Consider the following 26,441-nt stretch of genomic DNA (forward strand, 5'->3'; position numbering starts at 1 on the left):
ACTTATCTCAGTGAAGATCCTAAATATAAGCTGATGGCACTAAATATCGAGATCAAAATATTGTGAGGACAAAAATATCACAAATGGGAATATTGAGGATAAATATATATTTTTTGTACATTACTAAACTATCGAAATGTAAAATATTAATTCCTTAAATATCATGGTATTTATTTATTTTGTATATTAGAACATTGGAATGTTGGGAGCTCAATTGCAGACAATGGAGTGCTCCTTGCTTCTACGGGCCGGTGAAGGCCCGCTGAGCAAAATTTCAATGTTTTCCTAAGGCCTCTCGGAGCTCGAGGAGATTTAAATCCCCTCGAGTTTCGAGAAGCCTTTGTTTTATTTGTTAGAACATTCTGCCCTCAAGTAGCAAAATGTTCTAAAAGCCTTATAGCCCTTCGTAGCAGTGCTATACCTGCTATTAAAGTCCTTCACCCTTGTTAAAGTCCCTCGCCTTTAGCTCGGGCCTTTAATAGCCGGTATAGCCCGCTACGGCGGGCTATAAGGCTATAGTATATTCTTATTTTGTTTTCAAAGTTAGATTTTCCATAATAATGTAAAAAACATAAATATTTTAGCTTGAAAAATGTTTATTTTTCAGGTTGTTTAGTTGTATTGGGGCATTAGATGTGCAGTAAAAAAATATATTTTTATTAATATTTTGAAATACTTTAATAATTATTATTTTTTGGAATGTCCCAATGAGGTTGAGGATTTTATTGGGAAATAGGATTGGTTGTGTTTTTAAAAAGTTGAATATTAATAATTATTTTTATATTATTTTATAAAAAGGTATTCATAGTTTGCAAAGTTTAATAATTTAAATGTTGATTTTGTATTTGTATAATTAATTCATTAATTAATAACTTACATAACTAGCTAACTATTTTAATGAATTTATATGTATTAAAATGAATAAAGTATTATTAAAAAAATAAAATGTATATGTATATATATAGTGACATATATTTTATATCGTTGCTGATATTTAATATATTTTGTATTAAATTGCCTATATTGGCAAATCATTGTGCATGTTTACAAGTGTGCAAATTGGGATTACTATTATTTTTTTTTAATTAAAGGTTAAAAGTATTTTTAATGAAAAAATGTGTTGGCCACATAGTATTTTTAATTGTGATATCCCTGCACGTGTGCCCATAATCCAATGTTATGAAGTGCATGTAAATTAGTATCTATATCTCCCACCACATTATAAGCTTTTTCTTCAATGTTTATAGGGCAGGAATTAGAATACTAACTCTGCACCACACGCCACAATATATGCATTTTCTCCAATGTTAGTTGGATTGGAGATAGAAGAATGAATGTGACCCCCTAGACATACACACTTTCTTCACCGTTAGTTGGATTGGAGTTAGAATTGTAAATCCAATGCCACTAAATTTATGCACTTTTCCCCTTTACTTAGATTGGAGTTATAATAGTAATTCTGAACACAACGCCTACTTTTATGTACTTTCCCTAATCTTACCCCGCACTCCCAATATATGCCCTATCTCTAATGTTAGTTGGAATAGAGCTAGAATAGTAAATTGGAGTCCTCTATATATAGGAACTTGCCCATATTTTAGTTTGACTGATGTTACAATAATAAGTCTGAATTCCTTTGCATATGCTCTAATGTTACTCGTACTGGAGTTAGATAAGCAAATCCTACACCCTTAAACATATGTTCTTAGACTAATGTTTGTTGGAGTGGAGTTAGAATAGTATCTATAATTCCAACAAGCATAATGTATGTTTAATATATATGTATCTATATATATATATATAGATTTATATATATATATAGATACATATATATTTATATTTAGTGAATGATTATATTTGATATACTGTGTCACATTTACTTATTTGTGTCTTTTATTAAATACATTTTTATTATTGTATTAATATTTAGATAAATGTTTACTTTTGTATTACTTAAGAGTATGCATTCACATACATATGCACATTTTGTAAATATCTATTTTTTTTTACATTTTTATAGATATTTAGAATAGAAATTCTGCATTTCAAATGTAAAAGGTATACCTACATACTTTTAATTATATTAAACATATTTTTTTGACTGCCACCACTTATTATTGTTAGCAATTATGGGTACACTGTATTTGGTTTTTTAGATTTATGTTCAATTATAATGTTATTTATTTTTAATCAATAATGTGTACTGTTTATTTTGAAAGTGTATATTTTTAAACATTACATTTTTTTATAGGGGGATATTTGGATATTCTGAAATCAATATGTATACTATTTAAATTAAGCGTATAAGGTTCACAATATGTAGGTCATCAATATTTTGATCTTACATTTTGTATCAATCTTCACAATGATATTGGGTTAGAGCAACTTGATCCCCTTGCAGCAAGGAAATCCCCCAATTTAGTCCACTATTTTTATTGGGGCTTTGTTGCAGCATCTCCTCTTACAGAGTGCACTGCACAGAACTAGTGACAGGGCCAACACCTGCAGGATCATCAATTTGTTTTGTTAGGTGGCACTGTCAGTACTTCCCAAATAATTACTCAGAACATCCTGCCTCATTGCACCCATTACGTTGGGAGGGAGAAGAGCCTGTACCGATGAGCAGATCACTGACTACCTCTAAACACAAACAACCATTTGATCATTCCTAGTGGGTCAACTCCAAAGCCTAGCCCCCTGGTTGCTGCTCCCCATTTGTAGACAGTGAGTAGGCTGTATGTCCTTAAAGCAGCCAGGTGCTGCAATTCTTCCCACCATTTGAGCCAGGTGACAGGGATCTGCAATAACCATCCACCTACCTCGCTAGGGAATAGTAGCACTTTGGGCATGGGTGGCTGAAGGAACTTGGTTGTGGTCATCTAGGTTAAGGATTAGGAGGTACACATCTGTATTAGCACCCAGGGGCTCCTGATAGCCTCCTCGACTCTACACACCCACAGAAAAATCACTCATGTTAGTTAACTGCCCCACCTGAAGACATTCTGGTTATCTTTCTCCAAGGCAGTTTCATGGGAGTTCAACTGCTTGGTGTGAGTAGTCATTCATTTTGGCTGTGCACACAGGTCCACTGTTCCTCCTTTCGACTTCTTCTCAACAGCACCACACAGAAAAAGGATAGGGCTGCTTCTCCAGTTGCTATTTTCTCACCAATCCCTCAGAGCCACCTCACAGCCTCATTGTAATGATCTTTTAAGGATTTCCAAAGGTAAGTTACTACTATGCTCAGAAGCTTGCCTTCATCAGAATATATCTGGAAGAATATGGTGCAGAAGAAGAGTTGACACACAACACATCGGTTCTACATGCCAATCAGCCATGCCCGCCTAAGAGTCATTTAGGTCTGACAGTCTATCATATTTAAGTTGGATTTGCAGTAACCATTAGTTCTCTGTTCAGAATTGGTTTCACTCTGTATATTGGGGACACTGACCTACTCCAGTCGTGGCTCTGGGTACTGGTGAAACATGTGTAACTAAAATAAAGTCAAAGTTGATTCATGGTTAGATCCTCACTCTCCCACAGCGACAAGGGGGCATGGCGGCACCGGACTTCTCGCTATATGCTTACTGTGCACAGGCACAGTTCTTGCACTACTGGGCACACCCCACACCGTTTCAGCCACATGGGGCGATAGAGACGGATAGAGCGGCCCCGCTGCCGCTCGCCGTGGCCCTATACACGCCACACAAGCGGAGATGCACGGAAATCGACCCGATACATGCGCTTAGATGGGCCTGGGATGGGTTGCGGCGTAGAGCCAGGCTAGACCTCCTCTACACCAGGTCGGTGCCCCTGCGCGGGAATCCGATGTGGCCCCCGCTGCAACACATGCAAACCGGGGAGCGAGCGGCGTCGCGAGGCCTTCCCACAGGGGGGGACCTATTCCCGGGAGATACCTTCCTCACGCCGGAACAGATGTGTGGTGCGGAGGCTCCGACGATGCTTGACACACTGCTTTACTATCAGCTTCGCCACACATGTCGAAAGCTGTTTCCTACTTTTCTGGCACCGCCACCGGATTTGCTTGCCCTGGAGAATGTGCTCACTGTGGAATCGGGGCGCAAACTAATATCCCGATTGTACGTACGTATGCAAAGCAGTCATCCCGTAGTGATCCCAGCGGCGCGTGGCATGTGGGTTGCGGAACTGGGTGCCGACATCTCTGATGAACACTGGGATTTATGTTGTAGGCTCCTTGAGGTCTTATCCCCCAACTACAGGCTCCGCCTGATCCATTTCAAATACATACATATGACGTATCGCACCCCTAGCCGGCTACATCGCATGGGCCTGAGGGACACAGACAATTGCTGGCGCTGTAAGGCACGCGGAGCTACTTTCTTACATATGGCAAGGGAATGTCCCACATTGGCGTCCTTCTGGGCCAGGGTGATGGAGATGATATGTACAATCACTGACCTACTGATCCCATGTACTCCGCAGACTACACTACTAGGAATCTTACACATGGTCAAGCCTAAACACCGTAAGCTGCCGGCCATGCTAATTTTGCTTGCCAAACGACAGGTTGCAATGCATTGGGGAGTTGCTACGTCGGCTAACATTAGGGAATGGGTTAAAAGCGCGGTATATTGCCAGACACAGCTCGCTTTATACTGGGAGCTCTTGCCGGTGCGCTCGCGGCCGAAGGACATATGGGAGCCCTTCACACACTGGTTGGCGCAAACTACGCTCCAGGCACTGTAACTCGGGGCTCTTCATTTGGACTGACTGGGTGTGGACGAAATCCAGGTCGATCATGGGACACGGTGGCGGATAATGGTGATATGGCTCATGAGCGGGAGGGGAAGGGGCGGAGACGGGTGGGTCAGGTGGATGTTGTTAAGCAATAATGAGCTGGCATCTGTCAATCCTATTGATGGCGTTGCGCTGGTGGGGAGTTGTGTCGTCAATAACCTGTCATATGTACACAGCAGTGAGTTGTATTGTTTATTGTTGCTGAAAATGCAAAAAGAAAAAAAAAAAAAAGAAAAGTTGATTCATGGTGGAAATATGTGGTTTTATTTGGTTTTATTTCTATCTTTCTACTCCATTGCTAGTTTTTACTTATTTATTTCCTCTTTTGAATGATGAAAGCCTTGCTGTTATTACCATGAAACCACATTCCTTGCTTATGTGTTAAGGTCTCCCCTTCTTGGACGAGATCATACCTCAGTAATTAGGATCATTCAGTATTCAAAAGCGCTTTAGGTAGCTTTCTGGTAGAGTTCCTTCCCTAGGAGACACATGACAGTTTTCCTGTTATTTTCCAGTTAAAAGCTTACTCCTGGAGCTGCGACTGTACAGATAATGTGTGGGGGCACATGGGTCCCTTCTCACGGACAAGTATGAGGTATGCCTGAAGACTGGGGTCGCAAAACAACTTCCCCTGCAGAGGGACCCGAACAGAGGTGTGTGGACTGCCATGTAGGAGTATATGACTGAGCTCCTAGTACAACTTCTGAACATGCTCTAAAGGTAGCATGCAAAGAGTGGGACTCGCCCAGTATTTTCAGTAGGAGAGCTACTAATAATGCAGGGAATATTAGTGCTTTACTCAAGAGTGGCCACAAATAATAGAACAGTATGTGTGTGTGTTGTGCATTCTGTGAATCACCATTGTGGATCAAATCGTTTTTCAGAGTCTTCCGTACCAATATACTTCCATTTCATTGCTGTCAAACTAAAACAAGTACACCTGCATGTAAAAAAAGAATTAGCATACTCCAAACGAGAAGAATAAAAGGTTCATACATTAACCATTCATTGCAGACAGGGAGGTTCATTGTTATCAAACACTCGAAGCTTCAACTCCTTTCCCCTTTCCCTCCGATGAAACCATAATTTACATAATGCACTCTTTCAGAGAAGTAAAGTAGTTCCTGCCACTCTGCAGGCTTCTGTTACTGTTCAGTGACTAAGGCCCTTTATAACAGCAAAGATGTTCTAAGGCATGGGCAAAGAAGGCAGTTGCCAAGGGCCCCACCATCCAAGGGACCTCCTGGGAAAGGGAACCATCTCGCTAACTGACCTCTGTCAATTCTATTTTTCTATCTGAACCGCTCTCTCTCTACCTACCTCTCCCTCTGACTCTGTCTATACAGTGTCACCATAAGGATTTTGATGCTATGGATAAGATGTAGTGTAAGTGTTTCCGTGTGACCCTGTTAAAGCTTAACATATCATTTAGTTTTGCTTGGCATTACGTGGGCTTTGATTAGCAGGAAATGGATGATAACATTCAAAGCTGGTCCAAACAGGGCTCCCCAAAATCCTTAAAATACCCCGGACTAAGAGAAGCCATAATATTTGCATGGCAACAGCACATATCACAATTATGAGTTTTGTGCTAAATATTGGCAAAAGCTGCTTGTTCTGGAAAATACCAGGCATTTTATTTCCTCCACAACTCATAACTGGGATGTATATAAATTCTGAATGGCGAAGTCATATTTTATCACATGCAATAAATATCACACCAATTAATGGGTCATTTGAAAGAAGGGCGTAAGAAGAGGTGAATGAAAAGTAATTAGAGAAATTAAACAAGACTCTTAGAGAACTTTTACCATGAAGTTCCTCCCACTGCGTTCATGAGCCATGAGACCAGGGTTAGCAAGGTCAATATGAGGGTTCACATTGGGCAAGCCAGAGGTAGCAGCTGGTTTCCAGGCTCCGCCTAATTTGAAGTCAACTATGACGATTAATACATAGACTTCAGTATTTCCTTTACACAGACAATAAAACTGTATCGCAAAAATCATGAAATTTAAGTCATGTTCTTTACAACACACTGGAATATATGTTCAAATGTAATTAATGATGATTATGTCTGTGAGAAAAGTTCACGCACTCAAATACAGCATCATTGAAAATCTGACCAAAGTTTGAAGTCTGTCTCCAGACAATAGTTTGTAACTCAAATCCCTCCTTAAAATGTCCGCTGTTTTGTATTGCAATAATTTCCATACCGCACTGGGACTGCTACGTGTCTTTTCCTTTCACTTAAGGCGTGACCTGCTATTCTTGTGCTTTTTTGGCGTATTAGATTGAAATTGTGTCTGTGGCGGTCAGCGTCTTTCTTTTTCTCTCTTTTGATGCTGCTGTTCAGGCTCTATTTTACCTCTGTATCTTCCAAAACACTCTGAAGTTGCTTCCAGGTATGCTACTGAAGTTTTCAAAGTAATGAACAAATAAACACAAATAAACATTATCCAAATAATTCTAATGGTCATTATAATTCTCCCACGGTTCTGTCAAAATGGCATGTTTAATATTTGGTGGACAGCACATAACCTCAAAGGTACTTTTTTGGCAGGTTACTCTTCAATACATTTTTGTATCTGTTATTTAAAGTGGGCATTAACATTACTTGTGATTTGTTTTTGTAAAAAAAAAAAAGTGTCAGCCATGCTTTATTTAATTTTCTTTACTGTAATGAAGGAGAAATATATACAATAAAAGATTTGAATCTATCTGACTTTGAAATGTCAGATATAAACCTTTAAACGTGCATTTACTTTATTTTTAATTGGTGTCAGTGTGTGTCAACAAGTGCCTGGAAGGTACTATTACAATTAAACGTTGTCAAATGATTAGTGACGAACAAAACATTTAATAGGATTATTTCTCTTTCATTACATCACCACAAACAAATGTGTATTCTACTATCACTGTATATTGCAGTTTAAAGAATTAGGCAACTTCTTCTAAATGAAATAAGGTTGGCTATCAAATCCCTATCCGATTATTTCACTTGCATAAAGCTAGTCATTTGTTCTAAATTTTTAAAACAGCAAAAAGCAATTCATGTGTCTTTCCTATACATTGATCATTCTTTCATTAAAAAATGGTGGGGTTTTATAAATGCTAATTTATTTCAGAAAAATACAAAAATATAAATATACAGATATAAAAATATTATGAATGAACACACACAAAGACATTCTTTTAATTCAATAAATAGGGCAGGGATATCAATTAGTAATTCTGAATTAATATATATTTGTTTTTTTAGATTTTGTCCTGGCGTGTATCTATGTACAATATCCAAGGTTATAATGAAGGCGATGAGATTTTGATAGAAGCAAACAAAATGTTGAAAAAAAAGTTTTCCATCTCTTTATTTTTAAAGGCACAAAAAGCCTTTTCAGCATTGTTTCACTACTGATACATCTTTTTCCATTTTCAGGCAGAAAGGGTGTATTTTGCTTTTATATATTCAAGCCATTCGCAAATTATTTACGTGGATTTACAGATTAAGTGAACTCTTAAAACAACACTTACATTTTGCTTTCCGCGAGAAAGAACATGTCACTTAATCTAGTCACACTTTACAGTAAATACCTGTTATTGAGAACACATTGCTACATCCAATAGATGTATGTATCCAAGAGTTTACCATTGCACAAAAACTGTAGATGCAAAAGCAGTGTAATAAAATCACCTATCCAAATAGTTCAGATTTGTATTAAATGGCCCAAAAATTATATCAGTTGCAGGATTTCACTTAGTTTCTGTCAGCAATGATCAGAGTGAGATCTACTCAGACGTCTCTATCGCTGTCATCACCGCTATACATATCTGCCAGCTTCTTGAACCGTGGCCCCCAGTCACTGAGAAAGTCATAATCCTGAGTTCCATCTGCCGTGACCGATTCTAAGGAGCTTAGAGAGTCCGCTATGGACTCATTTCCTTCATAGGCGTAGGTTGCTAGTGAATCGTAAGGGGGCGCTGTTGGGTCCATGTCATTCTCTTTTAGACGTCGATGGATGAAATCTTGCACATCAATATTTTCCCACAGCGGTGCAGTCCTTCTAATCTGAAATATTGTTTCAGGGATTATATCTCTTCTGGCTTTGTTATCCTCCCTAGCTTCTGGATTCCGCAGTGTGCCAATGTCGAAGGCCTGTGTGTCCTCCTCTCCACCACCTTCATCGTTGTAGGTTACAACGTTGTCTCGCACGTCATCCTTTGAAATGATTAAGGGTTCCTTTTTTCTTTGTCGCTTCAATGCTGCGAACAGCACCACAAGAACTGGAAAGAGAAGGGGCATTTTAGTTAAAATGAATTTAAACCTTAAAAGCAAATTATACCTTGGTTGAAGGGCAAGGTGTTGATATTTCAAAAGTGTTTCCTTTAATCTATAGTACTTGAAGCATTTTCTATTAGAAGACATAAACTTTACTAAATGAGGTTACTGCAAGTCACCTTGGCATTTCATGACTTTTGAAACGCATTCAGCCTGCGATCACATGTTTATATGGTCATGGAAGTAATTTTTTACTTTCAATATCATGCTTACATTTAGCCGGGGGTCCATTTTCCCATATACTGTAGTAATTCATGTGGTGACAATGAAGTGGCAGAGGGCCAATAATGCCTGGTCTTTGAATCCAATATTCCAATATCTGTTTTTTTTTTGCTTCTTCATGTCTACTTTAGAACAATGTCCCACTGGTGAAATTGCCTACCACCATTATAGCCTGTTTGTCAGTAATTACTGGCCCTTCTATTCCTTAGAGTGCTTTGGTTGAAGTTCGTATAAAAGCAAAATGTACCTCCATAGTATATATTTGACATACATTGAGAATAATTGGATAGAATCAACATTGTGTGACAGAAAATTAATTAGTGATAACATTTGAGCAAATATTTTAATAACCCATAGCTATATATTTAGGCCTAGATTTACTAATGTTTGGCACAAGGCAGCGCAGCAACCAAAGTTGCTGTGCTGCCTTGGGTCCAGGAAAGTGAGAAAAAAAACATACCACATCTCTTAAGATATGGTGCATTTTTCTCATCCCCGTGTTCCCACACTTTTGGCTGCATTGTGCCAAAACACACTCCTTACTAAAGCAGAGGGTTTGGACTGGAAGGAAGCCTTCCCGTACAAAAACGATGCTTAAATACTTCTGCCACTTTCTATGCATGTTGTGCAATGCTACAAACATGCAAAGTTGGTAAAAAAAGGAGAAATGTAAACATTTTTCCTTGCTAAGCCTGCCTCAAGGAGGCATAAGGTTTTGGTGCAAATTCCGGTCTATGAATGTTGATAGATAGGGATGTGCATCAAAACCCAAGGGTGGTTGCATGGGAATGCCCATGAATCACACACAGAATCCCCCATGACATAATGTAGTGCAAAGTAGAGCATAGCGCAACTTTGAGTCACTATTGGATAGTTTCAAATGAAAATACTGAATTGCATTGGACAGTAAATCCCACATCAAGGCTATGCTCAGGTTTGCATGCCAAAAGTAGTAAATCTGAGCCTTAAATTCCTTTGAGGCATTTGAGATACTCGCTCATTCAAGTAGTTATCGTCAAATAGTGGGAATCAGCATATTGTATAGCCGAAATTACATTGTGAATTTTTCGAAGTGTGGAAACAACCTCATCAGTAAAACAATGGTGAACACACTCTGAAAATATAAATCAATAGATATTAATCCATGTAACAGTATCAAGTCAAATGAAGGTCCATCAGAGAGTTTAGGATCCTAGCTGCATAGAGTGGACCTTGTAGGATTTGAATGGGTTAGATGTTTCACAACAAATAAATGTGTGGTGATTGGAAATTTCTAAGGGCGGAATTACACTTCATGGAAGTTTGGTCCACTTTTCAAGATACATTTAAAAAAAAAGGTTTTACTACCTTGCACAGTTGTCAAAGTACTTCGACAAGTAATCTTTTCAGGGCTCCTTAGGGACAGGGACCTGGCATGGCCTATTTGTAAGTTTATTGTGTATAATCTAAAATATGATAACTGTATCTGGTCAAGGGCAACCCCTTGTATAGGTTACCTGAAAGGGCTAATGGACACTGTGTTTAGCAACAGGCTTTGGAACAAAAGGGTTGGTTAGTGTAAGAGAAAAAGCTATAGTTCTCTCTTACAGCATAGGGTTAGACACATATAATTGCATTCTGCATAAGACTGAGTGGTGTATTCTTTGCACTGTGGCTGAGAGATAGATAGATAGATAGATAGATAGATAGATAGATAGATAGATAGATAGATAGATAGATAGATAGATAGATAGATAGATAGATAGATAGATAGATAGATAGATAGATAGATAGATAGATAGATAGATAGATAGATAGATAGATAGATAGATAGATAGATAGATAGATAGATAGATAGATAGATAGATAGACAAGGTTTATTCAATTTCTATTTAGGAGAATTATAAAAGCACATAAAAACGAACCATACATGTTACATTATCATCATCTCATTATTTCACAAATCTCACTTAAAAAACTTAAATCACTTGCTTACATCTTGTTATAATAGCTGGACAATTAGGCAGTTTAGCCATCATAGTATTATCGATTTCCTACATTTTACAATGCTTTTCAGAAAAGTTAATAAAATCCATATCAAATAATCACTTTGTAAAAACTGTAACACTAAAAACACGGGGCGACATTGTCTAAAACCAAGCTTCTCTAAAAGAGGTAATGTCCACTTTTTTCTTTGTGCATTATAAAATGTACAGAAGAAAACCGCATGGAGCGTTGTTTGCTCCGAGTTATCATCACAGGGCCATAATTGCATCACCCTGGTCCAGTCATTCATGTTTGGGAAACTAATTATTCTGTTGCTTCACTGACTATGGAGTCTGTCAAAGAAAATATGAGAATTTGGCCCTATGTTTTTACAGTACTTTACAGCTATTGCGTGGTGCCAAGAAGAAGTAATAGATTTCACTACCTAAAGTGGTGTTTATTTGCCTAATTTGAAGCACAAGATAATGGCCCTCCTGATTCTGGAACTCAATAATTATGTTGTCTATGTTCCATTTTAAAATGCTCCCCAAAATTGCCAGTCACAACAAGGGATTCTCTCAGGACATTCCAGTGTTTGTGAAATGTATTGCATTTGTAGTCAGAGTAATAAATCACAAAAGCCTCTAATGTTAGAGACAGACACAAGAATTTCAATACAAGAGATTCCCATTTCACAGTTCTACCTTTCAACCCTAGAGCACTCCAACTGAAGAGGGACACGTGAACGATACACATGGAAGATACCACACATGCCCTTCCTTAACTCAACAAACTTTAAAAGAATGAGGCACATATGGAAAAAGGAAAAACAGGGAGACATAAAAGTATTTCTCCTCGTTGAGCCTCCCCTGGAGAACAGTTGACTTTTGACGCATTCCCAGGTTTACCAAATCTCGTAAATCTGGGAATGTGTCAAATGCCGGGTGTTACGTGGGAACACCCACCATAACGGCCATGGCAAGCCTCTCTATAGAAGGTCGAGGCAACACAGCGACTTGTGCTGCGTTGCCTCAGTCCTAATCCACAAGGCCATGTAAAGCCACGCAGTGTGGCTTTACGTGGCCTTGTAGATATGGCCCTGCAGTGAGCGCTGCCAGACCATCACTAACAGTGATGTTTGGGTGGCGCAAAGGGCCTTGTAAATGAGGCCCAAAGTGTTTGAATTAATTTCTTATGTATTACGTTTTTTAAAAGGTATGTATAGAATTAAATTCATTTATTTAAAAAAATTAAGTAACATTAATTTTAACAATTAAAAAGTTATTGAAATGTTCAAAAGCAAAAGAATAGTGTTTGTAATGTATACATATTTCTAGCATTCAAATAATTGTATATGTTGTTTAAAAAGTAAAAAAAAACAACAACAAAAAACATTTTTTACTATGGGGTTCTATGTCAAGTCCCTACCGTCATTATTTTCTATGCAAGAGTGTTTCAGAACCAGTGGTTGGCCATATGTGCTGCTAGACTCCGGGAGACATATTTACGAGAAAATGTTGGAGCGTTAAGCTGCATCAAATTTGGAAGTGCTACGCTCTGACATTTTCAAAACGCAGGGATGCACAGTATTTACAAGAATACAGTGCACCCCTGTGCTTTCCCTAGCACTGATGCTAAGTTTAGCTGCCTAGTGCCAATGCAGGCACCCTTGCACCATAGTGCAAGGGTGCCTGCACAGCAGGAAATGATTGTTTATGTGCATAAAGCTGTACCTTCCTGCACATAAACAATCCCTAATGGCGATTTGTTTCTCCTATGTATGTTTGCAACATAGAAAAAGCAAAAACGAGGAGAAATAAAAGTATTTCTCCTCATTTCCCCATTCTAACACCTGCTCTTGCATGTTAGGAAGTAATACTCTTTTATGGATGGGTGCATGTCCCAGCCTAAAACCCTTCCTTAATCCCTCCTTTTTCCTCCATAAGCTCCCATTTAGTCATAGGTATTCACCATTTTCCAGCCACTCCTCCATCACTCCAACTCACTACAAAGACGAATGCTTACACGTGGAGAGACACCGCACATGGGCGGAGATCTCAGAACAGAAAATATAGGAGAGGTAGAGACCTTTGCACACATGTCTGTGAATAGCATTTTGTAGTATGTGAGTACTACCACTGTAGTATTACTAAAGTAATACAAAATGCAGTTTGTGATCAACACTAAGGGCCCGTTTATGAATCTGGGGGTCTGAGGACCGCCAGACTCCTGGTGGTGCAGTGGTAGGGGATCCAGTCAACGATGCACCGGTGGTCTGACTGCCTCACTAGGAGTAGGGCGGTTGGACCACCCAGGGGCCATTGGCTCTGCTAGAGAACCTCTATTCCCAGGCCTTGGAGCAGTGGTCTGAGGCCGCAATATGCTTGGTGTGACAGGCGCAGTCCCGCCAAACATATTGCAAGTTTCCTCTCCTTGAGGGTTTACACAGAGTTACTTCCTCCATGTAAACCTTGGAGAAGAGTAAACAAAGGGGGCCCTACAGGGCCCACTGTGCCTCAACCGCATGTGGATGTGTACAGGGGAGCATACCATATGCCCCTCTGTCATTCACACATGTTCCTGCACGGCATGGACTTTCTAGTCCATGTTGTGCAGGAACCTTGTATTGCGCTCCCATTGTGGTGCCTTTTTCAAAGGCAACACAGCCTAAGAGGCATCGAATGGGACCACCACGCCCGCTGCCTGCCAGACTACTGAAAAGTCATTATTTGGCAGATTGGCGCGGTGACCTTCAGCAGAGCTGTGGCGTGGCGGTTTCTACCGCTGAGCCACCGCTCCGCCAAAAGACGTAACAAGGACCTAATACTCGATAATATTTCATGATCAGGTATTATTGTGCAATATAAGTTTCTTTTTATTGAATGTAGACATATGCATGAAGGATAACATTTGGCAGCTGTAATAGTTTCTTTATTCAGCCTTAAATCCATATTAAAATGATTCCTCATATTTTATCAAGGAGATGAATGTAAAGGCTATTGAACCCAGCTAACAATACATAAGCATTTTGTGCTGACTCATGGAAAAACAAATTGAATACGTGATCAATGTGCCATAAAATATTTGCTGTATATGTTTGTATATGTGAGTCCTAACAATGCCTAGACTTGACAAAAAAAAATGTAATCACTGCCACCCACCCCCACAATAGCAATGCACTTTATTTAATTGTTTTTCTGAAAGTTAGGAAGCCCTACTGAAAAGTGCTGGCAGGAGGACTTTAAGAGAATTGAAGAGAGGGATCTAAGAGCTGAGAACACCTGCCCACTAAAAGCTAAGCTTAATGACTACCCATTTTTATGACTAAGCTGTCCTTCATTTTATGCATTTTGATTTCTTCCTTTCATGTATAAATTTCAGTATGAGTTTCGAGAAGCCTCTCTCCTCTCTTGTGTTGTTTGTGCGGTGCACAGCAGCTGGCATGCATATAATGCGCTTGAAGACAATAGAACATCACTTTGCATATGAAACACAGCGATTGCCTCGCGAGTCTCTTACCTAGGAGTATTATGATGCAGAGAAGAATAGCAATGAGCGCTCCAGTGCTGAGGCCGGCAGGGAGGAGCAGTGCCTCTGCACTACAGGACTGCATGTTGCCGTGGCGGTCGCAGCCACACACCCGGATGGTCAGAGTGCCGGTGCTGCTCTGGATGGGGTAGTCGTTGTCAAAGATAATGATTGGTAATAGATAGATGCTCATTCTATGCCGGTTATAACCATTTCTCCTTGTAATAATCCCTGCTGTATTATCTGTGTTCAAGAGATGAATTGAAACAGATGAATGGGAAGCCTCAAGCAAGGTAGAGGAAAAAACTGAATTAAACAAGTGATTGATGACTGGGAGAGTTTTACCTTTGTTGTCCAAAACAGTGAAGTTTGGATTGATAGTGAATTCTGGTACCATTTCAAAGAAGAACCTATGACCTCTTGGCGGCTCATCTTTGTCTATAGCACTTACAGTTTGAATTAGCTGAAAATACAAATAGGCTTAAATGTTTACTGGTACTAATGCAAGGACATTCAAAAGAGTACATCATTATTTTCCCATAGAAAATACAGCTAACAAACTCCATTAACAAACACAATGAAATTGAAATAGAGCTTCACATATTCCAATTGTGCACAAAAATCCTCCTTAATATGACAAATAGGCTGTGATTGCAGGCATAGGAGTAGCATTGTTGTGTGAAATAGCTTTTAAATTGCAGCATAAACAAGCATTGGTTGTAGACAAAAAGAAACTGAATAGGAAAAAGTACTTGTTTTGGTGCCAATATAAACAGCAGTAAAAACTGCTTTGGATAAGCAGGTAATAACTTAGGGCCTGATTTACAAAGGTAAACTTACACTTCTGGGTTATTTAACAAATCTTTGCTATTCACAAACTGAGTTAAGAGTAGTATATTTATGAGTGGGGAGTCTCTGCACGTCTTTAAATGTGCGGGGACTCCATAGTCACACAGATACCATTCGTAAACTTACACAAATGTGTATGTTGACCTTTGTGAATCCACCCTTAAGGCCTATTAAAAAAGAACATTCATTAACTAGAGAGCAGGGATCGTATTAAAAAAACTCTTCGCGCATATAGGTAAACTGAAACCCTCACATTATGGTTTTATGTATTGTTTCAAAGGTTTATACTTCAAAATCCCATATTTTGCACTAATAATATCTAATGCCAATGCAGGAGGTGGGCAGCAATAAAGAAATACATGCAATGCAAAATTTAAAATGCTTCTGTGAACATAGGCATTGTTACAAATGGGGGTCTCTATTTTGCAGAGGTAGTTACCTTAGTCCAAATAGGGACCTTTGCTTCTAGTTAGGGTAAGGGGGATACACACTTTAGAAACCTCTGCTCACCCTCTTGGTAGCTTTGTACGAGCAGACAGGCTTATCCCAAAGGCAATGTGTAAAGTATTTGTACACTCACAGTAACACAGTGAAAACACCACAAAAGAACACCACACAAATTTAGAAAAATAAGGTATCTTTGACTAAACTAAACAAGACCAAAATGACAAAAATACAACATACACAATTAGAAATATGACTTTTCAGGTTCAGTATCATTGATCTTTATTCGGATATGCACTATCCATAAATGTACAAATATTTCTCACATAATTAATCATAAAAGCATTTACATTGATCCATCATCTTTAAGTTTTAAGAACAGAGCTCGACTATAAAACAATTCAGTGAAACATTGCAGAATGATCACGCATGTTCGATAGCAGCTTCATATGCTAAAGTGCCAAAGTTTAAAGTGCAAATATTTCAGAAGATAGCAGCAAGGATGGACAAATTATTAAGTCGCATTAAAAAAGCCTTCAGCTACTATTAAAAGCAATCAACATAAAACAATTTAATAATCTTCACAAGATTATTACCAGTATTGCAAATAGCAGCATTGTGTGAGAAAGTACCAATATTCAAAGCGCAAATAGAACTGAGAAAAATAGCAGCAAGAAAGAACAAACTTATTGAATTCCATACATGGTGCTCTATACGTCCAGATATCACTCATATCACATATTACCCTGTTTAAGTATAAAATCAAAAAGTGCATATAGTGTGTCCTAGTCCAACATTCAAGAATTCATGGAAGAACGTGAGCGGATAGCCATTTTTAGAAAAGTGCAAACTCGAAATGTTAAATCCTCACCATTAAACTGAAGAATAGTTTTATATGCAACCTTATAAACCGTTATTCCATTAGCCCTAAAAAATGGGATCAGTAGCTGCATACAATACTTTTGATAAAAAGTGCAGAAGAGCAAGAAATGCAACATAGACTGCTTTCCTAGGTTGCCACAAGGGCAAGCCAAATCCTCAATGTTGGGTTGATAGCCTAAGGGAAAACACAGCAAGTATTTTAGTTTGCCGGATCTAAGGCGAAAAAGAAGGCTTCGCTCCCAGCGAGTGATATCTCTTAAAAGATAACTAGCTGGTAAACAAGAGGAAGGTCCACCTTCTTCTGCCATTGACATGTATTGTGCCACGGATACTTTGGTGTGTTCCTGTGCATATCTTATGTCCCTGAAATGTTTGTATAAGGCTTTGCGGACAATCTTTTTGTCAATTCCATCTAGTTGGTCTGGTTTATGAAAGATATGACCATGGTTGACACTTGTCAGATTTGTCTGTACTTCTGCGAGCCACGGTATGTCTCCTCCCCTGTCACATTTTAAACAATCAACTATAATCTCCCTTGTTAGCGAGGCTGCCGGGTTTTGCCAGACCTTCAGCCAAAACATGACAGGGCGGGACCTAATATAATCCTCTAAGGAAAATAATTTTAACTCGTTATGGCAGGCAAAAGTAGATGATGAAATTGGTAACCCCAAAATTCTCCTGCAAAATCTATTTTCTTCAACCTGAACGCTTTTCAGGTTTATAAAACCCCAAATTTCAGGCCCATAAGTCATGATTGGTACACATTGTGTCCTATAAATTTTAAGTAGGGAGAGTACTACCTCGATTCTTTTCGGTTGAGGGAGACTTATTATCGAATTAACTGCTTTTAAAAATTTGGTCCGGCCATATGCCAAATGAGGTGCCCAGGATCCATTATCTAAAAATTGTAAACCCAAGTACGGGAAAGTGCGAGTGCGTAACAGGGTATCTGAGCCCGAGGTAATGACATTAATAAGGCATTTTTTAGGACCACAACACATTAAAAAGGATTTCTTAAAATTTGTGCAAAGATTCAGACTATTCATAAAAACTACAAAACCCCTAACTAAAATACGCAGAGCATTGGGTGTGCGTCCCATTAAAACAGCATTGTCTGCATATAATAGAGCAGGCAGTTTATTACCATTAATTATTGGGACATCTGTGGTTTGGTCAGACAACACAATATGTAGCTCATTAACATATAAAATAAACAAAAGTGGGGCAAGGACACACCCTTGTCTGATGCCACTTCCAACCACTATATCCCCTGAAACTGCCCCATCCGTGCTTATTCTCACCCGAGCCCTTAAATCCCTATGTAGATACTCTAAAAAGTACACCATGTCTTTGTCCAACCCGTAGTCTAAAAGACATTGCCAGAGCCGAGATCTATTAACAAAATCAAATGCGGAGGTGAGATCCATAAATGCTAGGTAAAGGGCACTGTGTCGAGCGATGGTATATTTTATTATTATAGATTGAGACACTGTTCCACGGTTCCAAGGTGACTTCGGAAACCCAACTGGCATTTGTTTAATATATTTTCCTCCTCTGCCCAAGTTCTGATTTTGTTGAATAAGACCCTCCCCAATATCTTAAGGGTATTATCAATTAGAGAGATTGGTCTATAACAACTCGGGTTGGATCTATCTCCCTTTTTAAAGATGGGAACAATTACAGATGTAGACCAAGTATTGGGGATTTTAGTTGTTGTCAAATTATTAAAAACATTGAGTAGCAAAGGGGCCCAAAACTCTGGCCTAGATTTTATAAGGTCGATTGGTAGCCCGTAAAGGCCCGGGGCTTTGTTGCCCAGGCTCTGGTTAATTGCATCCTCAACTTCCGATAAAGATATTTGGATTTGAGCAGCAGCGAGGTTGTCAAAAGTATCTTCGCACTGAGATGTAGCAGCATATATTTTTGAAAAATGTGCTACCCACGCTTCACTCGTTATATTACAACTTAACGGGGTGAGTGTATTGCCAAACGCTCTCAGTGACTTGGCGGCTGTCCAAAAACCATTTGTATTATTAAGCTTTGCAGCACAAGCCAGGTTACTCCAGTGCTCTTTTAAAATCACATCTTGCCTCTGCTTCACTGCTCTTTTATAAATATACCTTAATAATCTGATAAGATTAGGGTCTCTGGGGGAAGCTGATAGGGCGGCTCTAAGTTCTCTGTTTGCCCTAGAGCAAGTACTGTTAAACCATCTAGGGCCGGGACTGAGTGGAACTACAGGTCTCGAAATCAGTTTTTTAATGCCTGCACATAGTAGGACAAAAGCAGAACCTGCCTCTGGGTTAGGATTGTCCAATGTGAGACAAGTCTCACAAAGTGATGGATAGGTTTTTACCATCTTTTGGAACACCCTGGGGCAATCCATACTTTTCCATTTAACTCTTAAGTTGTCTGTGGAAGATTCTATGTTATCGGCCCCTGGCTCCTTTCTAGGGTCAGGTCTAAGAGCAGCCCTAAAAGAGACTAAAATTGGATTATGATCCCCAAAGATGGATGCTTTAACCTCTGCAGCAACTAAATGGTCTTCTAATAGTGCTGATATAAAAACGTAGTCTATAATTGAGGCTCGGCCAAGACCTCTATAAGTGGGTATTAGACTATCCTCATTATTTACAGCTGCAATGTCCATAACATTTGAAAGACTGCTATTTAATAAATGATCTATTAATTCATACCCCCTTTTGCACGGATTGACTGAAATATGCTGGATGGGGTCAAGGTATTTCCCTCTGCAATCTTCGCATTAAAAGCTCCCCCCAAACATATCCTTACCAGTCTTTGCTTTCCCAACAAATTATCCAGATCCGAAATAAAGTTGAAGAGGTTAACAAAATTCACATTAGGTATGGTTAGAAAATCATTATTATAAAAATTAATAAAAAAAACCGAAACCCCCCGTGTGTATATCAAAGCTTGAAAATTGGCATTTTTGGTGGGATTGATTTTACACTGCCGCCCGATGCAATACTAACCCATATCGATAGACCACCTGAGGGTCTGCCTTGCTTGGGATGGGGGGAGATAATATTAAAACATTCATATCCTTCAAGATATAACTCTTTGGTTGCCCAAGTCTCCTGAAACAAAAGGATGTCGTGTTTATTTGACATGAAATATGACTTTTAGAAAGGATATTGCAAAAATAAAGATTGTAGAAAACTAAAAGCACCAACTGGGGCTATTGCGACATCGTGATAGCAATAAATCCAAAGTAAGGTCACACAGACCCCCAAACAAACAGTACCTTGGAAACGAAGTCTGTGACGATGCACGGCGTTGAGGAAGTGAGGCATAGGTGTCAATGTCGAGGCCGGCTCTCGGGCTGCCACAAGGGAGGCGAGGCGTTGTGTCCGCGCGGAGGCGACATGTCATGTCCAGGATAGGGGAAGTCGGGTGCGTCAGCGGTGAGGCATCGGTTCCGATGGCAATGCGAAGTCAGCTCCCAACAGCAGGAACTACCTCCAGAGGCCCAACACAGCCACAGGCAACTCTTGGCCGGTCAGAACTCCTAGCAAGGAAGTTCAGGGGAGCTGGGGTTTTGAAGCCTTTGTGTCCCTGAGACTTCAAAACAGGAGGCAAGCTCTACTCAAGCCCTTGGAGACTTTCCTCAAGCAGGGGACACAGCACACAGAAAAGTCCTTCTCCGTGCCTTGGTAGAAACAGCAACTGCAGGCCACCCCCAGACACGCAGCAAGGGCAGTACTTCTCCTCAGTTTCTCCAGCTCTTCTCCTTGGCAAAGGTTCTTGTTAATTCCAGAAGTAGTCTAAAGCATGGGGTTTTGGGTCTGATACTTATACCCCAACATTTCTTTGTTTTCTTTGTGCAGGGGGCTCTGAGCTCAGTTCAATCCAGTTCTGCCGGAACTGGTGCAGCATGACCACAGGAGGTGGAGACAGCATTGTGCAAGGGGGACAGGCTCTATTCGGGTGCAAGGTAAATCTTCTCCCACCACTCCATGCAGCCAGGGTCTATTCAGCTCATGACTGGGTCATCCAGGAAGGGTCAGGCACACCTCAACCCCCCATAGGTTATCCACAGGGAATGCACATCCTCTGTCTCTGTCACACTGAAACCAGACAGTCAATCCACAAACAGGCAGAGGCACACAGGATGGATGAACAAGAAGATAGCCACTTTCTAAAAGTGGTATTTTCAAACACACAATTTTTCCATCTTATTCCTATGGGAAGATATGCTTGTCAAATGTTACAAAGCATTCCCCATTCTGTCCTGGGGGCAATATAGCCTTTCAATAGTGAAAAATGAAATTGGAAGTATTTCACTATCAGGACGTTACACACACCTGTACATGTCCTACCTTTCACATACACTGCACCCTGCCCAAGGTGGTACCTTAGGCCTACCATAGGGGTGTCCTCTGTGTAGGAAAAGGGAAGGGTAGGGCCTGGCAAGTGAGTTCACTTGCCAAGCCGACATGGCAGTTAACAAACTGGGCACAACATCTTTTCAGGGCTACTCATGCGGGAGGCGCAATTAGTGCTGCAGGCCCACCTGTAGCATTTGATTTACCAGCCCTGGCACACTCAGTGCTCTTTACTAGGGACCTACTGGTAAATCAAATATGCCAATCAGAGAGAACCAATCACAATACCAATTTACACAGGGAGCACTTGCACTTTGACACTGATGAGCAGTGGCAAAGTGCCCATCTAAGCCAGCAAAAACGAAATCCAGCACAGCATCAAAAACACAGGAGGTAAAGGCAAAACGTCAGGGAAAACCATGCCAAGGATGCCAGGTCTAACAGCCATCATGATCACTTCTTTGTATTATGGGGCTTATTTATGAGCCCTTTGCGCGTGTTGAGTCACTTTTTGTGATGCGGCGGCGTAAGAAATGCACCACGTTGCGCCTTATTTACAAAGTGACGCATCTAGGCAGATGCATCACTTTGTAAAGCCCTGCGCTACAATATACCTGTGTCAGGTATAATGTATGCAGGGTGGGTGTTCCCCCACAAAACAGGCTTGTAGAAGTGTTGCAGTGAAATCTATGAGATTTCACTGCAACATTTCTAGGATGCCACTGCGTCAAATCCTTATGCCTGCCTCACAGTAGGCGTAAGACTGATGCAGGCCCTTTCAAATGGGGCTTGCCCCATGTGAAAGGACAAATTGCTGGAGTTGCGTCTGTTTTCAGACACACCCCAGCAATGTGTCACTCTTACACCTACAGATACATCAGGAATACTGACGTATCTGTTAATTCTTACGACATGGAGGGCCATACAGTAAATACAGCGCACCCATGGTGCCTCAAGGAGGGCACACTGAAAAGTGTTGCATCTCTGTTTTCATGCAGGGATGCAACACTTTTCATAAAAATGTTTTAGAGGAATTTCTTAAGAAGGTAGTGAGGTAGTGGTGTTGTAGGCTATATTAATCATTTATTTAGAACTTTGGTGCACTTTAAGTTGAACTTTTGCTTTTGTTCATTCTTTGAATCGATTCATATTTGCTGAAATACATATTTTTGATCAACTTAATGTGATTTCACTTTTTGTACAACTAATTTGTGTTACCGTTTTATGACAGTGTTTATGACATGTTCCTGGTGATCATGCAAATTGTCACATTCGCGGAACCATTCGTTATGAGGAAAAGATTCAGATTGTGTCCAAATTGTACAGAGTATGTATCGCAACTTATAATTTTGTCTGACTAACCTGCTTCTGCAGGTCCAAATAAAGTGAGTGACGGCTGATAAAATTATTGGAGTCACAAATGGACTGACCAAAATGACATTCAAGCATTGTTTTTAAAAAAGTTAGCAAGTTGTGAAGAGCAGCAGCATACAATTGCAGAAGAATTCATATTGCTCCAGGTTACTTCTAAAAGGTTCTAAAGTACTTCCACTATCAACTACATCAGCTCTAACATTAGGGGCACATCAAGGTGTCCATAAAGCAAACAGCAAAGCATCGGCTTTAATAAGCATCATTATGTGGCAGCAGTGGTAACATCTCATACATGCTGCTTGTCCTTTGATACCAAAGGCACTACTCATCCCACCTCAATTCGCCGACTATGAAGCCAACAGCAAAAAGAGGAAAGTAACAGTGCTTCAGGAGCCCTTTTTAATTTTAGCATTTTTCATTCCTTTTGTTCCCACTAAGCTCTCAGAAGTTAATATGAAACTATTGAGGATCTAAGACTACGTTAAGGGGACCACCTCTTAATGACATTGTAAATGAGTGCACAATCTTTTTTTCGCTACCACTGGAGTTTTGATGCATCAATGGCCATCTCTACATCACCATCTAAACAACTCCAAATGAACAAAGAGGATTGGTGGATTTTGTGGGTCAGAAAATTTAAAATGGAAAATTATGTTTTCGTCCTCCTAGGAGAGTATGATTGAACCCTCTCACTAAGCATGGCCTGTTCTTTTGAAAAGGTTATTTATGTGATGAGTTCACAAGCACAATTTATTATGTGATGTTGGAAATGCAGTTTTTTACACATACTTGAAAATAGATCATCATTAACTTCTCACATATCTATTTGAGTGATCTAGGAAGTCCATTGCTTGAGTTATGAAGTCAAGCCATACATCTCTTTAGAGGACAGAATTATGGGGTGCAAACTTCCATATTTTCATTAAATCATAAAATATAATTGTTAAAAATCAAGCATACTGTCCCCAGTGTCAATATCATAGATGCACCATGTAGTGACCCCTGGTGTAAGTGAGAACATAGTGGCAAACTGTTCTAGCAAATGGTGACAGTATCTCCATTGATCTAGGGTCAAGGTAGAGGAGAGGCTGAAACCCTCCACTGACCCATTCTGCTCCTTGGAAGAAAGGAAGTCGGAGAGAGGTTCATTCTGCTCTTCCATCGCATCATTGGTAACCAAGAGCATGGTAAGCTCAGACCTCTCGAAGTGGGGCTTAAGGCGATTGACATGAAGGACCTTTAAATGATTGCTGGGAGATTTGTGGTCTACCAAGTAGGTGACATCACTCTTGCTCTCCTTCAACCCATAAGGCCCAGACCAAAGTTCTTGCAGGGACTAGGGCTCCACAGGCACCATTACCCAGACGTATTGACCAGGCTGAAACTCAACCACAGTGGTATTCTGGTCATACCAGTATCTCATGCCATCCTGGCTAGCCTCCAGATTCTCCTGTGTGAGTTCCCGGAAGCGGGCTGTCTGTTGCAGAACACCAGCATGTAACTAACTGTATCCTTGAGTGGTTTCCTAGAAGCTTGCTCCCAGCATTCCTTAATCAAACTGAGAGCTCCTCTCACAGGATGTCCGTAATGAAGTTCAAAAGGGCTGAAGCCAATGCCCTTCTGTGCTGCGTCCCTGTAGATGAACAAAAGACATGGCAGGAAGACGTCCCACTTATGCCTCATGGGTTTGGGTAGACCCATTATCATGCCTTTCAACCAACCCATTTATTTTGGGGTGGTAGGGAATGGAGAACATGTAGGTTACCCCACATTCCTTCACCATTGTGTTTCATGTACCCAGACATGAAGTTTATACCCCGGTCAGGTATCACTTCCTTGTGGAAACCCACCTGCGAAAAGATCTCAATCAGCGCCCTGGTCACAGCATGTGCAGTCACAGTCCTCAGAGGAATAGCTTCCGGGTACCAGGTGTCATGGTCCACCAAGACCAGAACAAACCTGTTGCCCATGACTGTCTTGAGAAGCAGATGCCAACCTGCTCAAAAGCGGTGCTATTGACAGGGAAAGGTTGCAGGGACCCTTGCACTCCCCGCCTGACTTGCCATTGGCCTGGCAGGTAGAACAGGACCTACAGAAAACATCTGAGACCTTCCTCATTTGAGGCCAATGGATGTGGGTGACAAGCCTGTCAGAGGACTTGTCTTGCCCCAAATGACCTGCCAGTGGCACATTATGCACCAGACCCAGTTGGAAGCCCCTGAAGCACTGGGAAACCAGCAACACACATGTTGCACCAGGCTCAGGAGCCTTAGGCTCACTATACACGAGACCATTCTCCCAGGAACTCAGGTGTTTTCTAGAGGCATCACCAGCTGCCACAAAACTAGGGCACACTTTCTCAATCCTGCAGAACTCCTCCCTGATGGGACCTCCTTCCTGCTGCCAGTTGGACAGCTCAGACAGGTTCCCAAGTTCTGCCACATTCTCCCCTGTAGTACTGGGGCCTCCCCCTCAGGGTCAGCCCCCGCCCAGACTTTGGGAATTTCAGGAGCAGGTTTCCCGTGACCCTTACCCTTCCTCTTCTTGGCAGGCACCTAGACAATTCGGGTGGGCTCCAGGTCCACTTGACCACCCTCACTGGCTTATATGGACCATGTGGTCAGGCACACCCACTGAGGCAACCCAAACCTCTCCAAGTGTGACCTGAGCTCCACATCCTTCCAGAAGGTATGCTCCTGGTTGTTACCAAGCAGACAATCCACAGGCATGGAGGGACTCACAGCTACTCTCATGGAACCTGAGACCCACCCCACCACTCAAAGGGAGCCAGAGTCACTGGGTAATGGCTTTCACGGATGTCAGCAACAACAAATCACTGGAACACATAAGGGACTACCTGTTTTGAAGACACCAAATGACACTGGATGCTGGTCAGGCTGGGTCCTGTGTCTCTCAGAGTCGCTACCCTCTGCCCATTGATGGTGACCCATTGACTGTACTTCCTAGCATTGCCAGGCATGTGGGTTTTCAGCACCATTTCTCCATCACCCAGAGGCACTAGGATAACCTAAAGTTTTCCCATCTACTAACTGTGATAAACTCCTCCCCAAGCTCTATACTGACCATCTACAGTGAGTGACCACCAGTGGGGCACTCTGCCCGCTTGGGACATTTGGCATTCCCCTTGTAGTGTTTTTCATGTTGACACTCATAACACTTAGGGGTGCCTTCCCTGCAGACTTGCTGTTGGGGGACCACTTCTTTTTCTTCTTAGCAAGAGGATGGGAATCCTGACCTGAGGAACTAGTTTGTAGCCGTTTTGAGAACTCCTTACTTTTGTTTTTGTCCTCCCTCCTTCTTCTGATGAGTATACTGCCCACCCTTGTGGTGATCCCCTCTAGATACCTTCTTGTGGACACTGGTGCTGACCAAGTGGTCCGCCTCCATAGTAAGCTCCCTGGGGTCAGACAGCGTACTATCAATCAAGTGCTGGTGCGGATCTGGAAAACAAAGACTAAACATGTGCTCTTTTGCAATCAAGTTATAGAGCCCCTGATAATCCTTAACACCACTGCTCTTCACCCAACCATCCAGTGCCTTGCAAAAGGAATCAACACAATCCACCCAAGTCTGTGGGGATAGTTTCACACTGTCCCTAAACTTCTGCCTGTACTTCTATGGGGTCAAACCATATTTGCTTATTAGGGCTTTCTTCCTGGAGGGATACCTCATCCTGTCACTCCTCTCCAGGGTCCCCT

General features: G+C 40.9%; 1 protein-coding gene across 1 annotated transcript in view; it reads right to left on the bottom strand.

The window, feature by feature from the left end:
• Window positions 1-7,272: 7,272 nt before the first annotated feature.
• Window positions 7,273-26,441, bottom strand: part of LOC146822848 (cadherin-9-like) — an 860,888-nt gene continuing 841,719 nt past the window's right edge. The window contains exons 10-12 of the mRNA XM_085607025.1: window positions 15,173-15,290; window positions 14,819-15,070; window positions 7,273-9,057 (exon numbers count right to left, since the gene is read on the bottom strand). Coding sequence (XP_085463151.1) covers window positions 8,567-9,057; window positions 14,819-15,070; window positions 15,173-15,290 — 861 coding nt within the window. The 3' untranslated portion in view covers window positions 7,273-8,566. The remainder of the gene's footprint in view (window positions 9,058-14,818; window positions 15,071-15,172; window positions 15,291-26,441) is intronic.

The sequence above is a fragment of the Triturus cristatus genome, chromosome 5_2 (assembly GCF_964204655.1).
Source record: "Triturus cristatus chromosome 5_2, aTriCri1.1, whole genome shotgun sequence".
NCBI lineage: Eukaryota > Metazoa > Chordata > Amphibia > Caudata > Salamandridae > Triturus > Triturus cristatus.